At 44.1% G+C, this 16990-nt stretch overlaps 1 protein-coding gene across 1 annotated transcript in view; it reads left to right on the forward strand.

The window, feature by feature from the left end:
- LOC307019244 (cadherin-18-like) overlaps positions 1-16990 on the forward strand; it is a 323849-nt gene that overhangs the window by 178567 nt on the left and 128292 nt on the right. Inside the window, exon 3 of the mRNA XM_079649976.1 lies at positions 13158-13452. Within this exon, the coding sequence (XP_079506102.1) occupies positions 13158-13452 (295 nt within the window). The remainder of the gene's footprint in view (positions 1-13157; positions 13453-16990) is intronic.

A 16990-nucleotide genomic window follows, 5' to 3' on the forward strand; every position in this document is an offset into this window, starting at 1 on the left:
CTCTTCAGCTCCCGCAGATTGATGGGGGCTGGCCAGTCCTTTACTGCCCGCACCTTCTCCTCCAGCGTGCTGATGCCCTCTCCTCCGACTCGGTGCCCCAGGAACTCCAACTCTCTCCTCAAGAAACAGCACTTGTCGGGGTGGAGCTTCAACCCCGCTGCTGCTATCCTCTGTAGAACCCGCCGCAGGGCTCCTAAAGCCGCCTGGAAGGAGCTACCATGGACCAGGATATCGTCCAGGTAGACCAGGCACTCCTGTCGGGGAACGTCAGCGAGCACCCTTTCCATCAGCCGCTCAAACGTGGCCGGAGCGTTGCACAGGCCGAAGGAGAGGACTCGAAACTGCCACAGCCCCCTCCCAGTGCAAAAAGCTGTCTTTGATCTGGCTTCTGGGCTGAGGGGAACTTGCCAATACCCGCTGCGCAGGTCTAAAGAGGAGAACCAGGATGAGCCAGACACCAAGTCCAAACACTCATCTATGCGGGGCAGCGGGTATGAGTCTTTCTTGGTCACACTGTTCAGCGGTCTGTAGTCCACACAAAACCTCATCTTTGAACTCTTCTTCTTATTGACCATCACAACCCCCGAGGCCCAGGGGCTGTCAGAGGGCTCAATAATGCCAGCTGACAGCATCTCATCAATAGCGCTGTCTGCTGCTGTCTGATGGGCCAGGGGAAGGCGGCGGGGGCGTGTCTTGACGGGCCGTGCGTCGCCCGTGTCGATATCGTGCTGCACCAGGTGTGTCAGGCCCACTTCCTCTTCTGTCAGAGCAAAAATGTCCTTAAACTCCCACAGCACTTGCCACAGTTCCTCCCGCTGCTCGGGTTTTAAGTCATCACAGCTGCGTTTCCACACCTCCTTCACTGCCGCCCGTCTGTCCCCCTTTAGAGCTGCAGGTTGTTGTTCCGGGGCCGGGGGCCGTACATCAACTGGAGTACGGGGTGTGGGGTTGGGGCTGGGGTTAGCATTGATGACAGGGGGCATGGCTGAAGGGGGGGGGGTTTGGGGTGGGGGAAGTGTTTCAGTCACTCTTGATGTAGGTGGGTGTGGTGTCGTGGCAAGTGTGGGGTGCACCATTTCAACTGTGGGACCCCCTGGAAAGGCCAGCGTGTTCCTCCCCAGGTCTAGCACACAGCGTGCAACCCGCAGAAAGTCAAGTCCTAATATGCAGGAGTCCTGTACTGCCGCAACCCACACCTTAACAGACACTGACAGCCCCCCCACCTGTATAACCACCACCCCTCTCCCAAGCATAGGGGCTAGCTCACCGGTTACTGTTCGCAGTTTCACCAGAGTGGGTGTCAACCGTGTCCCCGCTGGGACCACGTCCGGTCTCATCAGTGTTGCTGTGGAGCCGGTGTCAACAAGGGCCGTCCATGGGGCCCCTGCCAGGGTGACGGGGACATGGCAGAAATCCCCCGCGTGAGTCCAGCCCACCACCCTCACAGACTCTGCGATGTCGTTTGCTTCTGGGGGAAGCGGAGCCCCGCTCCCCCCTCCGTGCAGCTGGGCTCTGTCCACTGGAGACCAGGCACGATGGGACCCAACGGTGGGGGTCTGTGACGTCCCATTTACACAGACCCGGGGGCGTTTCCCTGAATATCAGCATTCATGGGGCACCTTGTGCTAATATGGCCGACCTGGCCGCACCCCCAACACACCAGAGGACCCCGACGAGGACGGTTGCTGCCCTGCGGCGATTGCAGTGCCATAGCACGGATTAGCTCAGTCAACTCAGCCGCCCATGCTGGTTTCTCTTGTCCTGGTTCCTCCTGTCTCACCGTTCTCACAACCGGGCCGCCTCCCGTGTGCGTGCTCTCTGCCGCCCCTCCTACAACCTCTCTCTCCAACGCCAGCTCCAGTGCTTCTTGCAGAGAGCGGGGATGTGCCAGTTGTGTCTGGACGCGCAGCTCCCTGGGGGTTATGGCCCGGATAAACTGGTCCCTAGCCAGCTCGCTCTGCACCTCAGGGGACATGTGGCTGTATGCCCTTCTCGCCAGGGTTTCAATGTCATTAGCCAATATGCGGAGCGGCTCACCCGGCTGTCTCTGTCTGCTTGACAGCTCCGAACGCAGCACCCCAGGCTGGCTGCATTGTCCAAACCGCCGCTTCAGAGCCCCAACCAAGGCCCCATAGTCAGTTCTTTCCGCCGGGCTGAGCAGTAGCAAACAGGATAAAGCTTCATCTGTAATACACAGGGCCAGCTGGAGCGCCTTATTGTCCTCAGACCAGCCCACAGCCCGTGATAACAGTTCAAATTGGGCATGGAAGGCTTCCCAGTCGGCTTTACCGTTGTATTTCGGTGTTTTAACTTGGAGCCGGGCGCCGCCATCATTGTTTACAACCGGCGCCGCGCCACTCCCGGGGGAGGTCCCTGCGCCGACGTGCCGCTTCCCGCCGGCCGAGTCGAAACCGGCAGCAGCATTTAATTCACGCCATAAATTGTCTTCTGAGTCACGCCATAAGCCATCCATCTCCTCCTTGACTTTCGGACGAGCTCCGGTCCGGTTCATCTGTGCTTCCATTATTTACCGCCGATGAAGCAGAGCTAACGTTAGCCGAGTCAGTGCTAGCTGCGGCTACCGGCGATTAGCGGATAAAACTCTGTTTTTTTTGTTGTTTTTTTTTACTTCTGACACCAATGTAACGTCCACCCGGACGTGTCGGAATGACGAGTGAAGCGTTCTCAAGTTAAAGAGGTTTATTAACAACCAACGTCTCTCATCCGTCCTTTCTCACTCTCTCTCCTCTCGCGCCAACCTCTCACTCTCCTGCACGCGCCCACACAGACACACACACACCAAACCCTCTGCTCCCCAAACCCGCCCCTACCTGCTCTCCTCACAGAAGCCTGACACAAACAGTTAACAGAACACTTGAACAATAAATGCAGATCGCTACAATACATAGATCCGTCCTAGATGCGGACTTGCATACACACAGTATCACTCCGCAGCCGCACCCCATCAGTAACGTCCTGATGGTATATGTGCGCGGCACTATTACTACAGACGGTCAACTTGAAAAATCACTCGCAAATTGTTAACGATGCCGAGCCGCTTTAAAGTACACAAGTAGTACGAGGAACTTAGCGACGCACATAAAGAGGCGACATGGGGTCTGCGGCTGAAAAGAGAAACCTGAAAGTGAGACATATGAGTTAAATCACTCAGTGAGGTGTTCTGTCAGAGAGAGGTGTTTAGCTTACAGCAGCCTGTGACGGCCAATAATAATTTAAATGTCTTCCTTACTGTAAGCAGTTATGAAATACCTGTTTGTGAAAGGTTATTTGTTTTCTTTATTGTTCAGATAGAAACCACTGCTTTCTGCTCACTGGTGAGTTAGCCTCTGAGTGTTAAGCACATCAGGCTGGCAGCTGTATGGGCATTGCTCTATGGTAGCTGTTATTTGCACATTGTTAATCATGAGCAATGCATCCTTACATTGTTTAACTGTGAGGTGTTATACAATTGTACTCTGGAGAGCTTTTAAAGGTAAAAAAAATAAACGGCATGATGGGATGTGCAGTACCAAATATGTAAAGCACTTTTTTGTTAATGTATGATTTGCTGCATATCAGGAATAAAACAAAAATCCTCTGTCGTACCATATTGAAGTATCATTATTTTTGCATCGTGTTGAATCGCATCGTATCGCCCCGAATCGCATAATGTTGAATCAAATCGTATCGAACTGTATCGCAACAGGGGTGAATCGTATCGTATCGTATCGCCTGGTGTTTCAAAGGTATCGTTACTGTATCGTATCGTGGCAACGTATCGAGATGCGCATCGCATCGGCCTCAGTGATGGAGATGCACATCCCTACTATGGATACATCTCTCAACACCCATATGAAACAGAACAGTAAGCAGATTTTTTTCTTTATGGATATTTTACAAATCACTTCCCTTTTAAACTGTATTCTTGTTTATTAATAACAACTTTTTTTTACTGTCATATTAGTATTGTATACCTGTTTACTTTATTCTCTTATTTTTCTATAACTATAATGATCATATAAAGATGTGCCTTTACCTCACTGGTTGTAGAAAAAGCTTCTTATATTCGTTAGCATAGCTAGCTAACCAGAAGCTAATAACAACAAAGTTATTGACTGTATGATCAGTATGACATATGAACAGATCGCCACTGGGCTTTCAACTAAAGACACAGCCACGCAAAAACTGCTGCATGTGTACAGCTCCTTATGGGTATTGCAATTTGTGAAGTCCCGGTCCAGAGCCGCGTTCTGGTGCTCTCCGTTAGAACTACACTCCTGTCAGACGAGACATATACCACGTGATGACACGTTAGGCTCGTGTTGTGTTCAAGGACCCTGACCTTGGCCAGGAAAAACAAGCTTGTTTAATTATTTTGCGGTCTAGATTTCTTGAATCTTTTTCTTTTTTGCGTGTGTTTATAAATTACCTCGAGGGCCATACCAAATGGTCTCGAGGGCCGTATACGGCCCGGAGGCCGGAGGTTCCCCACCCCTGTCATAGACCGTCCGAGCGGTGCATTCCAGGCTCAAATCAAGTGCACCACTGATTTTTTTTTCCTCCTTCAAAATATGCTGGTGTTGAAGCCGTGTCAGAAAAGAGGCAGACTGCTAAACCACAAAACTTAGTCAGAGAGGGCATCAAGGCCACTGTGGCCTTATGGCAGATATCATTTTTAAGGGCACAAGGCCAAAGTGGGAGGGCCCTCGTGGCCCTCGTGAAATTCCTGCCCTGGTGTTCACTATGCTGGTGGTATTTTATCAACTTGACTTGAATGGACACCAAGAAGACACAACCTGCACTGTGCTGGCTGAGTTCTGTACAGAGCAGAGGTTTCTAGGTTCTAGTGTGAAAGCATGTTTTTTTTCTTGTCTTCTTTTACTTTTCCACCTTTGTAGTTGTCTGCCCTAGCCTGATTCTTTCCTCCTGTGTGTCATTGTCTTCCCCAGTGTGGTACAGCTTCCCAAGTTTCTTGTATCTGGAAGATTCCTGGTGTCATCCTGGTTTTTCCCTCGTTTTGTTTTGTTACTTTTATTTTGTTAAACCATGCCTGAATTATTAGTTTTGTGATAGCTTTAAATTAGGAGCTTTAAATTAATAGAACGGCAACCTCAATTGGAATTGTTTTAAGTAAATTAAAGACCTATCTTTTTTTGGCTTATCATTTCTAGTAGTATCACTGTTCATGTTTTATTGTTTTTACATATTTTAATTATGTTCCTCATTTGTTATTGTCATTTTCTGTCATGCTTTGTAAAGCACTTTGGGCTGCGTCAAGCATGAAAGGTGCTATATAAATAACGTTTATTATTATTTATTATTAATAAAGCTTGTTTTGGTTCTTTATACCTGCCTCTCCTTTTTTACTGCATTTGGGTTCTGAGTGTCTGACCCCTGTTACAGCATAATTGTTATGTGAAAAAAATAACATCACCGGATCAAATAATTAACACAAATACACAAACCATAATTCAGACTTTCGGGTGAAAAAACACTGTTCCAAGTGCATCAGTACAAGAGGGGGGGTTGTGGTGTCTCCAGTCATGCAATGCTTTGAGTTATATGCTCACCATAATAACATGTGCAGAAAGCACAGTGCGAACATTCTGATGTTCAGCAGTTATCATGGTAACCATGGTCACCGTTTAGAATCTAATCTTTAGAAAGGAACATGGCTATTGTAGTTCGAGGTTACATTGAGAAAAGTTTTAGTGTTTCGTCAACTGAAATGCATCACATGCTGAGACTGCTATGCCTCGGAGCATCTTCCTGCAGGGAGCTTGTCCTGAGTATCCAGCCCCCGCCCTCTGTAAACTCATCATGCATAATAAAGAGTGATTTCAAGAGCTGTCAGGAAAGCTGAGCATAGCAAACATGTCTTCAAGAAGTTGATCAAGTCTTTAAACTCCACCACTGCTGCTATTTCAGATAGCATTGACAGCCATTTACTGTCAGAGAATACACAAATGAATCATTCATGAAAATATCAGAGCATCTTTTTTTGGATCTCACAAACAAACGTGAAATTGTTCAGAAATTAGAGATATGTCTCTTTCGGCGAAGACCGTAAAGGACAGCATCATTCAAATGGAAACTCATGGAGGACATTAATTCAGCTCATGCATACTCAGTCACCAGTAATGTAGACAATATTGACCAGACAGCGCCTTTATTCAGATGATTGCTATACGTAGCTGAGGAACAAAAAAGAGGGGAAGAGGACCCACTGAAGCAGATACAAGCCAAAAATCAATTCAAACTGGACTATTATTATTCCTTTCGAAGTATGCCTACACATGCCAGTGTATTTATTTCTCCTCTTGATAAGAGTTTGACGTTTTCCTTTGTCATAACAATATACAAAAGCAATAAATGTCAACAGTTTTCTTTATTGTCGTTCTAATATTTCTTAAACCAGCCATAGTTTTGTATCTATAGCTATATATAACCTTTATACTGTTATCGAATATGTTTTGCGGATTTATTTGCTTTTTTGAGAGTAAAGGCTGCTGAGCCCTGGCTAATACAAAGTTATGAGGATACATCACACGGGAACTATTAACTGTAATTAAAACAATTCTTGCTCGTTTTTCACAGAAAAATGTATGACCCGTTTCATGTTATCTTTCCCACAGTCCCTCACATTAGACCCACCATAACTCCTCAGATGAGATTGCAGCCCAAAGAGCAGTCCTGTTCTCAGGGCCACACAACCTGGAACTCCACACTTGAACACCTCCTCATACTTGCTCAATTTAGTTGACAAAATGATGCACCGGTGTAATATAAACTGGATAAATGATATCAGAGTGAACCCCCCTCATTGTGTCTCTGCTCCCACATGTCCTTTAAATCCCAGCGGAAGGGAATTAACCTGTTTACATTAATAACCGTTGCTTCCTGCCCGCCCCCGTGCTTCTTGATGAATATTTCACACCCATACATGCCTTTGTTCTTCTAGCTGGATGCACGTGCACATGGGGAAATGCTTCAGCCTCAAAATGTCAGTCGCCGCTCCTTCTTCACCAGCTGCTGCTTACAGTAGTAACACACAACCATGCGTCTGTATTTTTATCCTCCTCCCCTATTGTCACTCCTGTCTCCTCTTTTTCTTTTGAATGTTTTATTCTGTGCCAGGGAGACTGGTTCTCTTTGTCTTTACACTGCAGCGTGTATTTCTGTTCTGTCTTCCTCTTCGGCTCATTGTGTTGTCTGTTTCTATTCCATTTTCCGACCGTGTCAAGGTTTGCCTCCCTTGACTATTTCTCCTCTCCAACCATGTTTTGGAAAGCAGTGTGTGAGGAGTCATGTCAATTGATGGCAAATTCACCATGTTCCCCATGGCTTAGATGATGTTCAGCAATCAGACAATCATTGTTGAAGCTGCACATATGGACTGAACCATGGATTTGCAGGGTCATTACACACCAAGACTTTAGAGCCTTATTTGTTCAGGTTTGATTTGCCATTGTAGCAATGAATGTGAATACCAGGGCCATGATAAATAAAGTAATATTTGGGTAGGGAAGAAATGTTTAGGTGAGGAGTTCTCCATTAAGGGAAATCACAATTACATTTATTACATTACATTTCATTGAGCTGATGCTTTTAACCTCAGAACAACTAATGTAGTATACTGCAAGTACATTAGCTTTCAATTAGCAACATTTTTTAAGTGCTACTTAGATTTGGAAGGGATGATCACTTCACAGAACGGTAGGCTGGCAACAATGTCTTTAAGCGTATTGAGAACAGTACGGTTTTGCTCCAATTACTTGTTTTTGCTAAATGTCCCAAAAGGCCACACTGAGCTCGAGAAAAGGGCTTTAAGTTATGCTGCTCAATTTGCTTGGAATCAGGGTTATGATCTGAAACTCTGATCTCTTCTGATTCAAGTATTTCTAAATAATGGAGAAGCAATCGACTCTGTAGATGCTTTGGATGATAACATTTCTGATTGTGACTATGATAAATTCTCTCCTTAAATTTCAATTTGTTGTGGGTAACTTTGCTGCTGCCTATATTTACCAGGAATCTCTTGAATTAGACTTACCCTGGTTAAATCTTATATTTACGTATATTTACCAGTTAGTGGATGGCAAAATGACGGCGCATGTATATGCTGCAGCTTTTGGACACGCCAGTTTCGGCAAATTAGTTATTATTTGCAAATGTATCTTTATTCTGTTCGTCCAGAACATCTGTACTAACCCATTGTACAGCAGACAAGACCATCTGGACATTGGGTTACATGTCGGATCACTGGATATCCCTATCGACGCACCGCGCCCCTCTCCCCAGCATTCTCCTGGCTAATGTGCGATCTCTGGTGCACAAAATGGACGATCTACGACTGTGGATTATAAACAACAAAGGGATTATGGACATAAACATTCTGATCTTCACAGAGACATGGCTGCATGAGGGCGTTCTTGACAGCGCGATCGCGTTACAAGGCCTTCACTGCACCCGTTTGGACAGAACAGCTGACTGTGGTAAGATGTGCAGAGGAGGACTGTGCATTTATGTCAACAACTCCTGGTGTACAGACAACAGCACCATTGCCAGGCACTGTTCTGCCGACCTAGAATTTCTCATGGTTAAAAGCAGAGCCTTCTATCTGCCCAGAGAATTCACATCCATCATCACAATTGCAGCCAATATCACTGGATGCTAATGCTACGCTAGCTATGAAGGAACTGCATAGGCCTATAGCCATTAGCACACAACAGACATTACACCCGGAGTATGTCTTCATCATTGCTGGAGATTTCAATCACTCCAACCGAAAGACTGTTTTCCCCAATTCCACCAACATGTCTCCTGTCCCACAAGAGGAGATAAGACCCTAGCCTAGACCAGTGTTTCTCAAAGTGGGGGGCGTTCCCCCCCTGGGGGGCGCAGAGGCATGACAGGGGGGGCGCGAGAGACCAGCAGGAAAAATGGTTATGAGAAAAATAATATATATATATATCATAATTTGGAAAATTATTGATTCAAAAATAATATGATACAGTACAAGTACGTCTGGGTCTCTGTGTTTCATTCAAGCCTGGCTCTGTGTGTGTGTGTGGAACGAGCTATTTTGTGTGCGAGCGAGACAGAGAGCACACCGGTGCCGGAGATCGTTGTTGTTAGCTTCTGGTGCTAGCGAGCTACGCTAACGGATATAAGGAGCTTTTTCCACAACAAGGTGGAGGAGAGTCCTCCCCTGTCAGACTGAGAGGCTCAGTGAACTAAAGGACTCTCTGAGTGTTTAGATAGTTAACTTTAGTCTAAGTTATCTCAGTGGGTCTCAAACGGTTTGGTCACGATTAATTTAAACAATTATTTCCGAGGCACACGTTTATATGAAAAAATAAGAGAATAAATGAAAAACAGGTATGAAATACAGGACTACGCACAGATTCTTCCCTTCAGCAGTCTTACTGCTGTCAATGAACCCCACGCTATCCCACACTGCCTAGTGTTGTTGTGTGCTGTGTGCATTTATTCTTATTTATACATTTTACATATATTTACCTTTACTTTTATCATTTATTTTGTACAGACTGCTGATAGATGTGTATACAACTGACTGTTTACACTCTGGTTAGAGTCTAACCAGAGTGTAAACAAAATTAAGAGGGTCTAACCATTAGACCCTCTTAATTTCGTTACACTCTGCTTGCATTATGTAATGACAATAAAGCAATCTAATCTAATTCATGGTTAAATGAAATAATAAATAAAGAATTTTGGCAGCCCCTGACAGCCAGTGAAGGGAGAGGAGGAGCAGTGTGACCAGGACCTGTGTCACCTTTAGCCACCTGTTAACTCATCTTCTGTACACATCCAGACTTTCTGTTGTATTTATGGCAGTTAAGTCAATTTAGACTACATTTTTCTAATATTGTGGATGACAGGATATTTGGACAGTCAGAGCTCCAGGCTTCTCAGGACCATCGTTGGGTGTAACGCGTTACTTCGTTATTTTTATAAAATCAGTCATAATCACACTGACAGACAAGAGGGGTTTCCGCCGCAGGTTTATATGTACGTAATCTGCGCGATTTGCGCGTCCACATATCCACGTGCAGTGCTGCATAAACATGGCTGAGTCAGTGATAACTTTTGAGGGGAGGTATGCCCATTATTTTGAGTTCGTCCGAAGAATAGACAGGAATGTGACGGTGAGGTGTAAACTGTATCCAGGCCAGAAGCTGCTATCCACTGCTGTAATCACCACGTCAAACCTCAACAAACACCTGCAAAAAACACCTGCTAATGTGAAGCTAATGGCTAAGGACCCCCGAACCCAGAGTGGGATGTTCTGAGTGCGCCGAAGCAGCAAAAATTAGAATTTGGAGGACCGGTAACCAAAGCAGAGATGGAAAGGCTTGTAGCATCCTTCATAGTAGAGGAAATGTTGCCCATTTGCACAGTGGAATCACCATCGTTCAGAGATATACTGCGCAAAATACAGATAGCAGGAGACAGAGGACAGCCATGGTCAGATAGAAAAACATTCAGGAGCTATCTGGATCAGTCTTATGCGACAATGGAAACTGAACTAAAGAGAACATTTGAAACTTTAGCAGTCTGCGTGATCTGCCTGTAGGGAGGGGCGGGCCGGCCCTGCGAGTAAAGTAACAAGTAAAGTAACGAGTTACTTTATGTAGAGAGTAACGAAGTAGTGTAATATATTACTTTTTTTTTAAAAGTAATATGTAATATGTAATACATTACTTTTTTTAGTAATGACCCCATCTCTGCTAAGGACAGATGTCTACTTAATGTCAACCCTTCAGAGCCACTGCCATACACCATGCAAAAAAAGTGTTTCCGAGGAAATATTTAATTGCTGTCTCTAGTCTAGAACAAGACTAAGGAGGCAACAGACATACAACATATACTACGCACGAAATTCTTTATTATTCCGCCGGGCTACTTTGCTCCTCTTCTTCTCCCATATTCCACATCGCAGAAACTCCGTTCAAACATCAAAACGTTCAGCTCGGTCGGGAATCGAGTACTCTTTTCATTCATAACTTTCATAATTCCAGAGATACATCCCATAATTCATCAAATGTTTAACATGGAAGTCAATGGAGAAACTCTTCAGACTTGAAAAATCTTCATGCGACTTCAACTGCTAACTGCTCCTTCATACTTTCACTCAGAAACCTCATTCCAACTTTAAAATGTTACACATCATTCTGACATTATTCGTGTAACACAACTTGTAAATCTGATTCGTACTTTTAGATATATTAAACATTGTTCAGACCTTGGTAAAGAGGCCTTCTTCAGATTTTAGAGTGTGTGATGTCACAGCTAGAGTGGAGGACAGATTTAATTGTGCCTTCATATTTTTTTTTTAAACTGCCATAATTCCCAAACCCTACATTCCTGAGACATGATTTGTCATGAGAAACGTAGGAAAACATCTCGTAGCTTGAAAAATAAAAAATAATTAAGCAAAAATAATTAAACAAAATGCCTCTTGAGGGCATGAAGTGACAAAAATTTTCAACATGTCTCCATTAAACCCCATTGTAAGTTCAGCCTCATCGATCCCCACCACAGCAGTCGCACACCTTTAGTTAATCTGCCAAAAAGGCCACATTGTTAACCCGAAAGTACACAAAAAGTACACTTCAGATGCTCAAGTTCCTTGACATGCTTCACACTTTGAAATTTCACCGATATCTGTTACGGTTCTTCAACAAAACGTTCACATGTAAGAGGTTTATCTCTCATTCAGAACAATGAAAATGCTCTCCTCTCACTGATTACTGCACATCACCATGGAAACCTTTGATCTCTGGACACGACATTAGCTCAAATATAAACACCTGTGTCATGGAACACGATGATGTCATAACTCCAACTGACATGCTCAGAGCAGCAGACTTCAGATAATGGTTAATGGTCTTGCCCTCAACAGCTCTACGTCAATTATGGGGTGTCATCATAATCCGTTTCCATGGAAATGCATCCATGGCCATAAAAGACGATGTCGCTATACATTAACTCCTATGAAAATGTTCAAAAAGTGCTCAAACTTCACATGTGTGCTAACAGTCCAGCCGTGAAGACATCTACGGGACAGTTTTGAGATTTCTTCAAATGTTGTTGCCATGGCAACACAATGCTCGCCATGAAAGACGGTGTTCTCATAACTTCAGTGAAAATGCTCCAAACAGCCCAAAACTTCACAGGTTTGGTAAAAATGCAGCCATCAACTCATCTAAGCGTATTATGGGATGTAATCAAATGCCGTTGGCATGGCGACAGATCATTCGCCATCAAGTTAGTTCAAAAATGTGCACTTCAAATATTCTGCTGCTTTCCCAAGCCTTTTTACTTTCTTTTCTTCTCTCATCACACATTCAAGCCCCCAGTCTTCATGTATCATTTCAATCTAAATTCTTCACTTTTTTCTTACACATTACATTTCAGCATAGCAGTTTAGCGTCAGCTTTTCAGCATAAAGCATTCCCAATAGCAATTTCTTCAGGAATTGCATTCTCTAGTTGTATTATGTGCTTCTTCTGTGAAATGTTTTACATGCTTTAATGTTCAAAAAGCTCTTTATTTTTCTCATACCGCCTGTCTACAATCTGTTTGAGCGGTAGCCAATAGAAGCGCATGTGGTAAAGTGATGTCCTTATGTAACACAAGTTAACAAAGGATTGCAAGGGAGGCGTTTCAGGCAGGGGGGATTGTGTGGGAGAGAAACTCCCTCGGAAGGGAACACAGGGATTTTAGCCTCTGCAGACCATTTACATGCAAAGATATCTATATAACACACTACAGGATAAGGAAAGGCCTTTTTAATGAAACCCAGAGCAAACACAGTCTGACTTTAACTTTATTAGGGTCTCTCACTTTCCCCTTCGTGGTAATGATCTCTCTCTCTCCTTCTTTAATTTTTTCGGTGAAAATTCCCACTGAGGAAGGACTGCATGTTTGAAACGTTCTCCTTTGTCCCGTATACTTTGACAGTGACTTTAATTGTTTCTTCCCTGATTGGATGGCTGTGCTCCTCCTTTCCTGCCCCTCACCATTAACTGACCCCTCAGCCTGACACTTGGCTATTACTCTGAATCATACTTGTCAGACACTTAACACCCCCCTCCCTCTCTTCCTTTTTCTCCTCCTTTCATCTCCAGCTCCACTCCAACTCCGACAAGGCTGACGGTTCTGTGCGCTACATCCTGTCGGGGGAGGGGGCTGGGTCCATCTTCATCATTGACGAGACAACGGGTGACATCCACGCAGCGAGGAGTCTGGACCGGGAGAGGAAGCCTCAGTATGTGCTCCATGCCAGGGCCGTGGAGCGGCAGACCAACCGCTCCCTGGAGGCGGAGTCAGAGTTCATCATCAAGGTCCAGGATGTCAACGACAACGCCCCCACGTTCCCTGAAGGACCCTTCAACGCAATTGTGCCTGAGAGGTCAGAAGTTGGTAAGCAGGGTTGGGAGGGTTACTTTAAAAATGTAATCAGTAACATAATCACAATATAAATGTAAAAGTTACTTTTCGTTACTTTTGGATTACCTCAATAACAAATGCAAATAAATACAAGACAAAATAAATATCAACAAGATTCCAAACACACATACAAGGACGCACACATACAAGGACCTTGACTTTTTCCATTGCTCTCACTAGTGATGCTTAGATTGCAGTCATAACCGCAGGTTTAATTCACAGACCAGACGGGGTTATAAGATCATCAGAGTAATATCGGAAGGATGGCGGATGGGTGAAATAATACATAATTAATTAGGAAAAGCAGTAAAACAATGGCTATCAAAGTCTCTTCGCATCAACACTGCGGGGTATGGAATGAAGTGTGTGTGTGTGTGTGTGTGTGTGTGTGTGTGTGTGTGTGTGTGTGTGTGTGTGTGTGTGTGTGTGTGTGTGTGTGTGTGTGTGCGTGTGTGTGTGTGTGTGTGTGTCTGTGTGTGTGTGTGTGTGTGTGTGTGTGTGTGTGTGTGTGTGTGTGTGTGTGTGTGTGTGTGTGTGTGTGTCTGTCGTCTCAGGTTAGTATAATTATATGAAAGTAATGTATCCTTATTACTTTTCTGTTACTTTTGAATCAACTATATTTTACTTCAGTGTATAGAGTGTTTAGAGAAGAAGAAACCAAGAAACCAAGATATTTAGGATCAGAAATTGTATTGATAGGAAAAGCTGCCTTTCATTCAGCAACACTGAAACACATGAGCACATACTACAGTTTAAAAAACCTGAAATAAAATCTGAGTTGACAGAAAATGCTCCGTTTCAGTTTGATACACACAGTTGGCTCACACACACAATTTTATGAACATATTGCTTCACCTGCTGAAACTAAAATCTATTTTCTACGTAACCCTAACACATACATACAGTATCTAAGTCTAAAAAGAAACCCCTCTTTTTATTGTTAAATTACTTACTCAAGCTGAACATGTTTCTGATGATCTCTAATGTAAATGCGACATTCAAATTATTTATTTTATATCATGCTATTTTTTAAAGTGCAGGTACAAGGACACCTCTAAGCAATTTCCTCATCTACTCGCTGATTTTTCACAATTGACATGAAGGTAAATATGACTTGTACTTGTTGCTATCCTTTTGTGGCGCCACAATAGGATAGCAACACGTTGTCAATATAGTCAGTTTAGCTTCGGTTGCTATGCTAACATCACCCATTTTATACCAGAGAAACATACGCATAACAGCGTTGTGATGCCAAACAGCGTCAATTCAGACTGACACACATTCACTTAAGGGGAACTGGGGATATTTATCAGCTGCTTGTGTGACAGTCGGACAGTGAATACTTTACAGCGGCCGCTGCTGTGAGTTAACGGGAGAATAAACTCCGGTGGACGAGCAGCACTGCAGCGGTCGGTAAATGCCGCTGAAACACATTAATAAACAATGAACCACGGCACTCTGGAGAAAAGTAAAAGGTTGGAGAAGTAGTTATTTAATTTAATCTGGCTTCGTATGATTAAAAGTAACACGATCATCTACCCGACACAGTCCCCCATTGTTGTTGTTGCCCCTTTCACACAGAGCTAGAACGGGAGCTGCGTTGGTGTGAAAGGGGCAACAGCAGACTATGGCTGTGACTTGTGTGTGACTGACCCGAGCTTACGCCTCGTCGTTCTGATAGCTCCGCCCCACGTTTTCTACAGGCACATTTTACCGGCGTATTTTTATGATTCTACTTGTGATAGTCTGACATAACAACCTGTGCAGCCCATGTATTGATCCCATAACAAAACTTTTGCCTCTCTCCACATTGATCAATAACAGCGAACGGATGGTCAAAGTAAGGTACAAATAAACTTAATCACACAAAGCCTGGTTAGTGTTACCTGACTTTATAAAGTGTGCTTTTTTTATAAGTGTGTGGTTGCATTCTAGTCACTTTGCTCAGCGCTACTGCTTGTTTCAACTTGTATTGGCCGTATTCTCCATAAACTGTTAGCTCAGGTTAATCTCAAATTGTTTCGAGCTTGGTAAGAACCGGTTTTCGGGGAAAAGAGCCGTCTCCGCTGCGGCGTGAACAGGAAAAACCGGTGACTGACCCGAGTTTGCACCTCGCCGTTCTGATAGCTCCGCCCCTTCGCTCCAACCACCCTCCCTCCCCCACATCTTCAGGTGGAAATTACTTTAGCGACACATTCATCGCAAGAAGTGTAGCAAAAATCAAGGCCGCAAATTCGTCGATTTATACTGCCACAGAGCAGATTTGTGAAGTTGTGATGACTGATTTGAGAGGTTGTAATAACCAAGTTGCAGTTGTAATGGAAAATATATTTTAAAACTATGTATTTTTTTTTAAGTGAACATTTCATCACTAAGTTCATTTTTTTCTACAAGCTACAAAACTTTTATGTTTTCCTGTGACTTCAAATTTGGTTCACAGATGCGAGGGGGGTATCAAGTGCTCTCATGAGGTTGTACAAGCTCTCGTATTTTGCACCATATCTACCTTCATAGCCACAAACAAGAGCAGTGTGTTTCAAAAAACAACTGCAAATGACAAAACACTTTTTTAAAAACCTCTCAAAGTATGAGAGTATACTTTATGCTCTTGAAGCCAAAAGTGGTTGGCAAACGAAAGCGTGACTGGGGCTGTGTAGCATTTTATTTTATTTGGACAGTTCTGTTGAATGTCTTGGTTTTGTTAAGGATTTTTACTGTGAAATGCTTCCAAAGGTTTCTCCTACCTCAAAGATTAGTCGCCCAGCTTCCCACTCATTTCCATCATCAATCAAACAACATGATCTTGTAAAAGCAGACAGCTAACAGAACATAAAGACCAGCAGGACTGTCACTGTGTGTCTTTAGCTCCTGTTGCTCAGGCCCTGTCTTTGTCTCCCTCTACATTGATCATTATCTCTGGGTCTTTTATCCCTCTCCATCCCACCCACTCTGCTCTTCATCACATACAGCTCCCAACTCGCTCCCATTTATGAACCTGTCTGTGAATCTTTCCTTCGTCTCTCCATCTTTTCTCTTAACTCTTCCTGTCTGCCCCATTCTCTCTGTGGATTGCTTTAATGTGGGGAAATGGAATTAGGGCCAAAGATTTTTTAACAACTAAGAAAAGTAAGCAGGCTAAGAAGTCTCACTGTCTGCTGATCTCTGAAACAGTCAATCATCTGGTTAGTTTAGCTTTTCCTCTGTGCATGCATAAAGCTCAAACAGGTGGATCAATGAGCTTAACAAATTATGATTTACGATCAGTCAAGACTTGACCATTCACTTTGACTATGTAAATTCTTTTAGGCTTCCCGTGAAGTGACTGGAGTTGAGAACCCGCTATGCAAGCACTAAAACTGAGACATTGGGGAAGGGTCAAAAAAAGGCTTTATTTTGTCCACGACACTGGCAAGGAGTTGACGATGAGCACATAGAGGGAAGACGTGGAGCTGGGCTGACCAGGAGGGGAGGCTGGACGTGGCATGCAGAGTATGTGGATCTGGAACAGGAA

This window comes from Notothenia rossii (genome assembly GCF_949606895.1).
Source record: "Notothenia rossii genome assembly, chromosome: 9".
Taxonomy (NCBI): Eukaryota; Metazoa; Chordata; class Actinopteri; order Perciformes; family Nototheniidae; genus Notothenia; species Notothenia rossii.